The sequence below is a fragment of the Orbicella franksi genome, chromosome 9 (assembly GCF_964199315.1).
Source record: "Orbicella franksi chromosome 9, jaOrbFran1.1, whole genome shotgun sequence".
Classification (NCBI taxonomy): Eukaryota; Metazoa; Cnidaria; class Anthozoa; order Scleractinia; family Merulinidae; genus Orbicella; species Orbicella franksi.
In genome coordinates, this window is record NC_138153.1 from 27,105,165 (window position 1) to 27,116,843 (window position 11,679).

The following is an 11,679-nucleotide window of genomic DNA, read 5'->3' on the forward strand; positions in this document are numbered from 1 at the left end:
TGTTTGTGAAATCTGATAATTCTCTAATACTACGCAAATGCGACTGGTAAAATCTCTAGACAAGACCATCTGGTTCGAAAACAAACGCTTTCCAAATGACTAGGTGAAAGGCAAACTTGATCACAGAGTATAACATTTTTCATCGCTTTCAATTTTTGTAAGTGCGACTCCAAATGTAAACAATGATGTTAAAGTCATTGGTTGTTCGTGTTTACCTTCTACTACGATACTGCTAGGATTTCTAGCTACAAGAGAAAAGAATTTTGATTTCGAATCTTCGAGGAGGTCTTTTAAACAAACTGCTCGACAAAGGTAGGGCCATCGTCGCAATTTAGAGCTGTTACTGTTTATGTTGACTGCTTTGCACGCAGACAATGCCTTCGGAAAACCATGGCAGTACTCCGTTTCCACGCTCCAACTGGTTGAGAGGCGAGGTTTCCCCGTAATTTTCTCCCGGGATAGTACTTTATATAGCAGTAATAGGGCATACCTCCAACTAACATGTGATGGCAAAGGAAAATGTTTCACTACTGGAAGCAAAATCTGATTTACATCTTGTATACTTTTATCGTTGTCCTGTTGTTTTTTCGAAACCTTACAAGTTAAGTGATATTAAAGAACGCTACAGAGTTCAAATATAAGTTATATCTTACGACCTACCCTCAGACATAAGTTGTTTCAGCATGTTATCTTTTCATTACATACCATCACAATTCTTGTGTTTCCGCCAAACTCCTACAAAGCTAAGAAATATTTCCATAAACTCTCCAAGTGAAAAACATTTATCTACATTTACATGTGTTAGATATTCCTATTTCATTCACCGTTTCAGTTTTTCAGACTCAGTTGATAATCTAACTCGGAAGCAATTTCTTAAAAGCTTATTTAATACTCGTAGAATCAACGTTACGTTTGCTTCAATTTTATGGCCGTCATACTATTAGTTTCACAAGGAGGGACATCAGCATGTGGGCTGTAGACTAACTACTGTAATTTTCTCAAATTTTGAAATATCGGGTCTTGAAAAACGCTTTCCAGGGGTAATTTACACAGAATGTTGATTATTTCCTGATCTACAACCTGATAATAAATTAACCTGATAATAAACCTAGTTTTTCGATGTTTTTATGCCAAAAAAGAAATAGTCTTTGTAAAATAGACGAAAACCACCAATAGCATTACTGTATGCAATCCATGCAGAAAATATTCCGTAACGTTAACAGAAAGTGAAAAGTAGTAAAAACCTTAAATAATTATCATAATATATCATTATATCAAGGCAATAATTATTATAATACAAATTATATGTCGAAGCGATAATTATTACAATACAAATTCTGTCAAGGCGATAACCGTCAATCACACAAACGAGGTGGCAATTTCCAAATCGTTCGTTGATTTAATCTTTTTGGGTGCCAAACCACTATTTGTATTCTTCAATGACTCGAGAACCTTGCCTAGTAAACCCTCCACCAGTGCAAGTCTCTTTTCCATCTTTTCCAAGTGCACATCTGTCGAAAATGAAGCATTTTTCTGGTCACTAGGCAAGTTTTCATTCGCATTTCCTCGCCTGCGGGGAGCTGTCACTAACAAACTGTCTTCTTCAGTGATTGTTTGGAGCATGTCGATATAAGCTCGTTGATCTTCTTGCCTAACCACATGATCTTCCTGTGGTAAGGAAAACAGAAAACACATGGTGTGCAGTTTGCTTTAACGTGACACTCATGCTTTTATAGGAGTACGCGCCAACTGATTAGTTGGATATCAACACATTGTCAACCACTTGAAGGTGTATAAGAAGCGTATTAAAGTTGAGAACATCCGAAAAATGGGAGCAGCCAATGAGGAATCGAAAATATTTTTTTGTTACTTTAAAAACAAAAACAAAAATACTGGTGGGTCGGGTGATAGCCGAGAACGAACATTTTACAGAGATAGCCTTACGAATTATAAGAAAACTCGAAAATTTTGAATCAAATTGAATTAAATTTCAAGAAGCGATGTTTAGGAGCAGTTTTCAATTGAGTGTCGTAAAACCAAAAGCAAGGTAATCGCTATAGCCAATCACAGGGCACAGATAATACAGTGAGCTAATCAAAACTGGAAGTCATTACATGTAGCTGACGCAAAGCGTGGGAAAACGCATGCGTGTGAGTCACGATTGGTTTTGGTTTCACTTCTGATTGGATGAAAAAGTGGCGCGAGTTTTTAAACCAAACGCAAAGCGTAGAAAGTGCAAAACAATTACTTTTCGACACTCAAATGAAAACCGCTCTATCATCATGTTATTCCAAACCATGATGAGACTGCAAGTCGTCTTTTTTTTATTCTCAGATCACTTACCATATCATTAGAGTCTAGTTCAAACGCGAGCACCATTTGTTCCATGATACGCGTCCTGATCTCAGGGTACACCCTCATGACTCGCAAAAGATCCTGCCAAGCAATGATGTGGACCTGGGAACTAACCTTAGAGAGCAGGCTTGCTCGTGATTTACAGTGGTTATCAGGCCTGCTACGACGTGACGTCATGTTGCAACCAACGATATCTCCTGGACCTGAATACATGGACAAGATACTATCAAAGGCCATTAATTTCGCGACGTGACATTTTTATTTTATATATATATATATTTTTTTTTTTCCCCGCTAGTTCTTCTTCTGTTTCAAAAGCTAACGAGCAGTGCCGTGCAGAAAGCACTTTTGCTTACTTACTTACTTTGCTTAATTACTTCAGGGTGTAAAGAAGCAAAATTACTTTAACCCAAAAGTTTCCGGTCAAAAGAGAGGGAATGTATAGCGAGTTCACTGTTCCAGGCTCCCAGTCAATGGAAACGATGGAAAAATTGGGTGGGTGAAAGAAAAACGAATAGGGGCTGGGGTAGAAAATAAGTAGGCCTTTCCATTTAAAATATTATCAATTTCTTCAGTTTTTCAAGTGTCTTATAGTGCTCAACCCACTGGGTCAGTTATCCTATTTATCAGTAGAAATATTATTAAAGGAAAAAAAAAACATTTTTTAGAAGTGAGAATGGCTATAACGATGGCAATAGGAACAGGACTTCAGTATGAACTACAAGCTTCCCCCTCCTCCATCCCATTAACCATCCCAGTCCAAAATCAATACAGGGCAGCTCGAGGTTGGCTCCATCGATTCCTTAAATGTTTCTGTGCTTAACTTTCATGATGAAATGAGAAGCAGAATGGTTAACGTTGCTTTCCTGAATACAGTCTACTGGCCTTAATGCAACAGAACCTGTACGCATTAGTAACCTGACCTTACCCAGATACACCATACTCTGATCTCCCTTGGTGACATCCACAGTTCCTGTCACTATGAAGTAAAGCTTGGTAACCTGGTCTCCTTCTTTCAGTAGAAAGTGCTTGTGAGGAAACAGCTCGATATGGAAAGCGGTTGCAAGAGCACGGAGACTGCCCTGGCTGGCGCCTCGGAAAATCTCAAACTGTTCAAACAGGCTGTGATTCAGATGAACCCTGATGTCCGCTTGGAGAGATTCTGGAAAGCGGTACATGATCTGAGGGTGAAATAATAATAAATGTTCTCTTCATTGATTAGCTTTGAGACCTTTAAATTGGAGAAGTTAGGTTGCTTTCTATGATTGTTGAATAAACAACATATTCTTTTACCATTTACGTTCTCTTACATAATCAGGAGCTCCATATCTCTACAAAACAAAACAGCAAAAATACCAGCTTCCTTTCTCTGACTACCTACAGGAGGTTTTTGCCTGGTCCTAGAGTATCCAGGAAACGTGTCATATTTGAACCATACAAAATTAACTAGTTTATCACATGACATCCTGTAGCTCAATTTTAGAATATCCGACCGCTGTCCTTAAGGGCACGGGCTCGACTCCCATCCGGGACTTGTCTCCTTTGTCCCACACTCGTGACGAGTGACTCTACAAACCAACAACGGCAACAAAGTGTGCGGACCTGAATAAGACTTTTGGAGTAGAAGGGAGTTTTTTGGTGCTATTGTCCCATCCTCCTTCTATACAGCCTCATCGAAAGGCGGAAATCCTGAAATGGGGCTCGACAAAACTGGAATTTAAACTTTTGTTGTTGTACTCAGTCCCCGGGCCAACAGCTCCCGTGTGACGTACACATTTTCATACCGATTCAATGTCGTCCCCTTTGGCTGCGGTCTTTTCCTGGGCGAAGTATTCTCGTAGGGTCCCCTGAAGACATTCTGGTATGTTATGCAGTGCAATAAATTCCTTAACTACTCGCAAGTCTCGGTGATATCGGGCTGTGCGGGAATACAGGCGTTGTATGATCGCCGTCAGGTTTCCAAAGATGGCCGCGTAAAACAATGCTGAGGGAGAAAAAGGTGTAGCGATTACTTAGGTGTTGAGGTTCTAGGGAGCCGGCCTAGGCAATGAGAAGCTCTCTTAATTTCACTCAGAGCGCCCAGCGAGAAACGAACGAGAAAACTGGCTAAACGAAAATGGGGTGTGGTCCAGGGGTTGTGGCACCTTGCTCAATAATCCCGAAGAACTTAGGGGCTGTTAGAATTTTTGGCACCTCAAGTTCTTCTGATACTCCTTTCAATGTAAATAGAATTCTTTTGAGTTAAATTGTTTAAACTATTCCAAAGTGCAGTCTAAGAACTCAGGGTACGCTACGTACTTCGTTACGCAGAGTTAAAAAATATCTGGAGAACAAGGTATTCTTGCAATTAGTCCTACATATTCACAGAAGTTGCTCACCGCTTAGTTGCCAGAGACCACCACAACTAAACGGGACATTATCGCGGTAAATTTTTTGTATTTTTCGTTAAAACGCTTCGTTCTTAAAATCATAGAATAGAACACCAATATGGGGATATTAAGTAAATTGTTGAAGGGAGAGTAAATTGGAAATAGTTTTTAGCGATTCTTACTACAAATTAACGACAACAAAAAATACCTGCCAGATTTTTTCAATAGGAAATCACAACTTCGTCGATGTACAATCCCATTATAACAGCCTTTTCGTGTTTTCAGTGCACTAGTATAGTGATTTTTAACAAGACCAGACCTGATTGCTTTTAGGTTTCCATCAGTGAAAATAAGTCTTAAAAGAAGTTTGGTCACGGCCGCGCATGCGCGTCCGATCACGGAACAGTTTGAAAGTTTTAGCCTCAAACTTTCAATATCGTCGAGGAGGACGCTTTTGTAACGTTATCCGAAAATATCTTTGCCATCCTTGAGTGGTTTATTTTTTTGATAGTTGTAATAGCTCAATTGATTGTTGTGGAGTATTTAGATGTAGATTTTGGTTCGCGTTTGAGGTTTAGAGAGTGTTTTTCGTGCATGTTTTGATGTCTTCATGAGGTGGTCGGCGAACTGGAAGTGGCCGAAGGAAGATTCAGGCTTCACTTTCTGAGGGCGTAAACACTAAAACGAGAAAAAAGCCTCAAAACGTGGACAATGAATGGCTATATGCGAGCAAAATTCTCGCACCTCGCAAAATTCAATATAGCGACTACTTGGGAATCGTAATGAAGTTGTGCCAAATGTTGCACATGCGCAGGTCATGACGCAGCTCCTTTAAAGTTTAGACTCTTTGACGTCTGGCTCATGATAGAGACCCATTTATTTTCGTAAGAGAAACATGCAGCACGCTGATGCAATAAATAACCGTATGTGAGGAGTGTTCGTTATCGTTACCGGCATTTCTTAGTTCGCTTTAGAACTGAAAAATCCAAGATTTGTCCACCGGGCAGGATTTATCAAATAAGTGAACTCGATTACCTAAAACCAGGCGAACTGGAGAAGGACCTAAGGTGGTACGACACCTTTAAAAGGGAAATTTTAAACATTATTTGAAACGTTTTCATTAGTCCCTTCAGTGATAATAGCGGAGCTCCGGCGGCCCGAAGGGCCGCCAAGCGGAGCCCCATACTCATATAGGAAAGAAAAAGAAACCCATGAGTTGATTTTCTCATGGCTATCATGGCTAGCGCTATTGCTCGTGGGCGCGTACGCACGACGGCGACGGAGTCGCGCAACATGGCGGCCATACTCCAAATAATAGGTTGACAGAGATATGCAGCATTGGTTTACCGTGTACTTCTTTGATATTGGACATCCAAATTATGATCAATTGACACCTGTCAAATCAAGGTATCTGCTGATCAGCATCACGTGGCCATATCGCTGGCTCAAGTTTACAGCTCATCGAGGACGAGTGTTTTTTTACAGTTGACTGCTGACCAAGTGCTGGTTTTTCGATTGGATCGCGGGCTCATCCTAGGTTAACTTGTTGAAAACAGGGCAGGATTGTTCGGAAGCCGGTTAACGCTAACCCAGGATTAAAAGTTAACCGAATTATAACTTTTTCTTCTATACAAATGTTTTTTGCTGAATTTGTTTTGTGTATACAGTGATTATTAAAACTGAAAACAGAAGGCTAAACAATATACAGAAAACCTCAACGCAAAGTTACAAAACTCAAATCAAAATTCTACCTTTTTCTGGGTTAGCTTAATTTGGCTCTGAACAACCCGGCCCAGGAGCTACGCTTTTAGGCTGGCCTAAATCTATATATTACTCACTGAGAGAAATTGTTTGGCACTGTTGTTGATACCATCTGTTACCATAGCAACAGGACCGCCCCAACTAAACCCTCATTTTACAGGCATCACGCCAACAGCAATAACTCTATAACGAAAAATCCTGTGTCCCTGAAATTTTCAGGATATCTTATGCATAGATAGATCTCTGCAATGAACCCAAAATATTCTATATAGCATGATTTTAACCATGTCACATAATTAAAAACTTTCACGTAAACAAATAATGGGCCCTTTCTAGAAAAAAAATATGCCTGTCATGGAGTGGTCTTACTGATTTGTGTTTTCGTACCTCCTATCAGCATCGTCATAACAGAGAAGATTTTCTCGCTGTCAGTATTGGGAGCCACGTTACCAAACCCGATACTCGTCAAGCTTGTCAAGGTAAAGTATAGAGCAGTGATGTACCGGGTCCCAGACCCCGGTCCACTGCCCGGTTCTGACTGATTTATTGGCTGGTCCACTTCGCGCGCGAGCGATTGAATCCAACCATACGATAACTCGATTTCCTGCTGACCAATCACGTGCCAGATACAAGCTAACCAATGAGCAATAAGAGTGAAAATTGACGTCAGCAGGAAAATGACAGCTATACCGTACTCGGAATAGCGATCCATTTTGCGAGAAACTCTGATAAGTCGGAGAAGACGAGCGGTTTTTAACAGCCCAGTAAGGGAGGCTGCCTGTGATGAAAATAAAAATAACATACAAAAATAGCCAGTTAAAAAGGTACGAGTTTAGCAAAGTTCAGGCGTAAGTCCTCCGTCAGAGCAATTCAGTTAATAATTTTCACGCAGGAAAACAGTCTTGATGAAACTAACAATCGAACTTACTATTCTCCAAATCAAATAGGTAAAATGCTAAAATTCAGTTAATTACCATTCTTGGTGTTTTGAGCAGCATTCGCAGTACTCAAAGCTATCAATTCTATATCTCGTTTCCGTTTTCGGAATTCCGGCTACTTTCCTAGAAAGATCATATCAACGTTAATCGTTGTTTCATGTCCTCAACTTTCAAAAAGGTGTCAAAACTTCATTTTTACAATAACTGTCTAATTCCTCGCGCGCTGATTGGCTCATTTTTATCATCAATAAGAGTACAGACGGATAAAATTTTAATTTATGGAAGCTTTCAAGTTCAACTCTCAGCTGTCAAACTGTCAACTTTTTAGCCAATGAGATTCTATGGCCTTTTTTAGTAGCCAATCAAAAAGTGAGAAAAGCTGTTGACAATGTTCGCGTCATTTTGAATAAAATTCACTTATCTTTGTTTACTGCAAGTTTACGGAGTCTTATCCCCTCGTTTATTCCCGGCATTTGACCATTTTGGGGTCTTGTTATTGTAAAAAAACAAATTGACGTCAGTTTTTTATGCGTCTGTCCTCTTATTGATGATAAATTGCGTCATAACACTGTCAGAGTTTACTGCGGCTCGTGGTTCCACAGCCACTTTGACAATGTTATGACGCAATTTATCATCAATAAGAGGACAGACGCATTAAAAACTGACGTCAGTTTGTTAATTGATAAATTTATATCAAAGAACAAAAACCAACATTGAACAAAAGGTGATTCAATTCGCGCTAGATTATTTGTTTAGATCAGTTTTTTAAGCTTATTAGTATTGCTTTAAGCCCCACCCAAACAATCGCAACATTTCAACACAACATATGCCAACGTTGTTGGCCCAGCATTTGCAATTCAAGCTCCGGCCAAGTGATCGCGACACTTGAAGGCAACATATCGCAACATTGTTGGGTGCAACATGTTGCGCGCGTTTGGCCACCCTGTTTGCCACGTGTTGCGACATGTTGGGTGTTGAAAATCGAACTAGTGCGCATGCCCTGGCACAACATTGTTGCACGAACCTGGCCAAACGACTATAACATCATGCAACATCCACAAATCTTGCATGAAAAATTTGATCATTTTCAAATTTGAGCCAACAACACCTAACATGTCGCAACATGTCGCAACAAGTCGCAACACGTCGCAGCAGGGTGGCCAAACGCGCGCAATATGTTGCGTTGCGCTCGATAATGTTGCGATATGTTGTGTTGAAATGTTGTGATCGTTTGGCCGGGGCTTTATTGTCTCATTGTTGTAGGCCTCCCTTTTTAACTTCGTAAATATTTTTATCATTTTTCTTACTTGTTTTGTTGCAGTCTAACGTTCGCAACATTTTTAAACTATTTTTTACTGTTAGAAACATGTTTATGCTAAGTTTATATACTCTTTCTCCCACTTGAAAATGACCTCGGAGAGGTCGAAAAGTCGTTACTTCTTATTGTTAGTTTTTATTGCAAAATCGATCTCTAACAAGCCAGTTACTCGTTAAGAATTTCAGACTGTTTTATTTTCGGACCCTTTTTCTGTCCGAAATTAAAATGGTCTGAATTTGTTTTGCAAGTATTGCAGTGCATTCTTCTGACTTGTATTCTTACCCCGTTAGCCTGGTCCGGTATGAAGTAATCAAATGGGATGGCAGCTACAAAATCCACAATAAACCATGTCTTGAGATAATGGATGGCAATTTTCTTCGGCGAGCTCACAACTACCTCAGACTTTTTCTCCACGTACGTAGTCCTAAAATTAATCAGTATGTCGATTATAAACATCAAGTCCACGATTAGATTGACGATCTCTTGCGGTTCGCCCGAGTAGATCTTCTGCCAAACGGACCTCCTTGGCTTCGCTTTGGTGTTGCCTAAGAAAGCCGCCTCATAAGGAATAAGAATTGCCGTGAACAGCACCAGAGCGAGGACGAACCAGTCCCAGGCCACTTTGAACATGGACTCGTGGGGAATCGCACATTTTCCTATCTTGTCAGCGATTTGTGTTCTCGAGGAAGTCTTCGGTTTGTAATCCTTGGTTAGATTACGCATTTGGGATTCAGCGATAAATTCCAGGGCAACAGAAGACATGATCTGGAACAGAGACACGGGTATAAAAATAGTTAATTGAATTTCAATTAATGCTGTCATTTTTATGCGAGGTCAGAAAATCCCATGAATGATCAAGAATTTCTTGAGAATATTTAAGTCGCTGCTTAGAAATTAAATATCGAGAATCGATAGCCAGCAGTTTGCGGAAAATCGAAAATCCTCAGTGATACTTTGCCTAAAAAACACTTTTAGGGGACCATTTTCGATTGTACCATCGCCACCTTTTAATTCTACCTTCCACATTAAGACGGAGGATTTGAAAACGGAGGTTTTACTAGCTCTGAAAACCCATCAAATGTTTTTCGTCCACTCTTCACCAGAGGAATTTTAAAAAAAACGCAACAATCACCGGCCAGTTTGGATTTGTGTTTGAGGAAAACTCGGTGAAGGAAATCACATTATTATCGCGACGACATCGTTTTCGAAAAGCTCCATTTTCAAAATGTTTTCCATCCACATGAAATGAAAAGCCGGCGTTTTCAAGTTCCTACGGTTTGAAGAGCGTATTTTTCGAAAAGCTCCGTTTTCGTGACGGATTACCTGGACGGTAGGCCAAACCCTAGAAATAAAGCTGCGTTTTCAAATTCTCCGACGTAGTGTGAACCCTGCCTTAAAGTTTTCGAGAAAATCACAAAAATAGAAAAGACGTTTTGCCTCATTAATATGGAAATTGGCCAAATTCCACTCCTTGTATTGAAACACTTTGCAATGCTGATAAGAACAAATATCTCTAAAACAGAGCGCAACTTTTTTACTTTCTGCCAGTGGCACTGTGGAAAGTTCTGGGGTTGTTTCAAAGGCTTCAACGTCCTTAAAGAAGTGCCATCTCGAAATTTAACGTTAACGAGCTTCAATGAAAGTTCAAGACCTTATTAGTTTCAGAAGCTTAAAATGCATCTTGGTATGTGCGATGTCAATTTTTAGAAACCCCCTGGGAGCTTTTTATGCACCTGGATGCTTTGATCAAGTTTGAATTATCTAGTATCTGTGAATTACTTAATACGAGTAAAACCTTTGGAAACTACTTTTTACTTACGTACCTTAGCGGTACGCGTCACTCAAACTTCTCTCTTGCAAAACATACACTGAAGAGAAACGACCAAAGTAAGCCGATCAAATGCCACCTTTTCAGAGAAACGTTCTTATACGAAGTTATGCTTTACCTCCATACAAATGTGGAGGGGAAGAGTTTTAGGTCTTTGTAAATTTAAATTATTAAAATGATTTGTTCATCGAGAAAGGAATAGTAATCAATGCCGAACATGTAGTGAACAGTTATTCAAGAAAAAAAAAGCCCCTATCTTCATCTGGTTAACATGTAAGTCCGTGCACCTAAATTAGCTCCACATGCCTTTGTTAGGAAATTTATTTTTGACGTGAAACAAAGTTTCCACCGTAGCTTAGTAATAATTAATTGCTGGAAGCTGATGTTTCCTCAATTAAATGCGCATACATAAAAATATTTAAACAAAACGTTTCTTCAAGTCACGAGAAGTTTTTGTCTCACTTAAAAGGACGGAATACCAGCTACTGTAGACTATTTGCTAAATATTCTGCCTTAATTTAGCAAATTACCTATTCAAATAAACAGTTTCTTGCTGCCTGTATGCAAATGATGCTAGATTTGGTTTTGACATGTCAAGACAACTAAGCAAAAAGGTGCAAACGTATTGAATTTAAGCCTGCAGTGAAAACAGAAACAGAAATTGCGATCTGATTAAAAGACTTGATGAAAAATGTTTTGCAGTTTCACGACTTAACTGGCCTAGTAATACAAGGTTATATACTTATTATAACTAAATACAACTAGTTCTTTTAGCAAAATATCATAACGTCGACCTTTTTTGAATTGGCTTACCTAACTAGTGCAGACATTCGTAGTCTTCTTCGAAATTTCGCTGACCTGGATGTAAGTTCGCTCCCTCGCGTTTAATGAAGAATTACATGTCAACCCGTGGGTGTTAAATTTACGCGTTCTGTAGACAAGCTGTCAGTTCTCTCTTCCAACCATCTTTCTTTGTGGATAACTTAATTTTAAGGCGTCAAATAGATGGAGAATTCTTTAAAACCAGGTGGAAAAATATGGAGTTTTTTGTTTGGATGTTAGTTCATCAGATGCGATAATTGACTAGACTTCACCTATTCGCACAAATTT

At 39.5% G+C, this 11,679-nt stretch overlaps 1 protein-coding gene across 1 annotated transcript; it reads right to left on the minus strand.

Annotated features, from left to right (window-relative positions):
- Positions 1 to 2: 2 nt before the first annotated feature.
- Positions 3 to 11,670, minus strand: LOC145498247 (voltage-gated inwardly rectifying potassium channel KCNH7-like). The gene is made up of 7 exons (XM_081478148.1): positions 11,383 to 11,670; positions 9,024 to 9,506; positions 6,873 to 7,263; positions 4,140 to 4,339; positions 3,284 to 3,536; positions 2,344 to 2,558; positions 3 to 1,668 (listed from the first exon to the last, which is right to left on the minus strand). Exons 2-7 carry the CDS (start codon positions 9,501 to 9,503, stop codon positions 1,360 to 1,362), a joined length of 1,848 nt encoding a protein of 615 aa, XP_081334274.1. The 5' UTR covers positions 9,504 to 9,506; positions 11,383 to 11,670; the 3' UTR covers positions 3 to 1,359.
- Positions 11,671 to 11,679: the final 9 nt, after the last annotated feature.

What these genes read in the sequence shown, in the direction of transcription:
- LOC145498247 (XM_081478148.1), bottom strand. Translation starts at nt 9,503, where the DNA reads ATGTCTTCTGTTGCCCTGGAATTTATCGCTGAATCCCAAATGCGTAAT. An exon ending in TCAGAGTATGGTGTATCTGG is followed by an intron (nt 2,559 to 3,283) that starts GTAAGGTCAGGT and finishes CCATGTATTCAG; the next exon opens with GTCCAGGAGATATCGTTGGT. An exon ending in AACTAGACTCTAATGATATG is followed by an intron (nt 1,669 to 2,343) that starts GTAAGTGATCTG and finishes TCCTTACCACAG; the next exon opens with GAAGATCATGTGGTTAGGCA.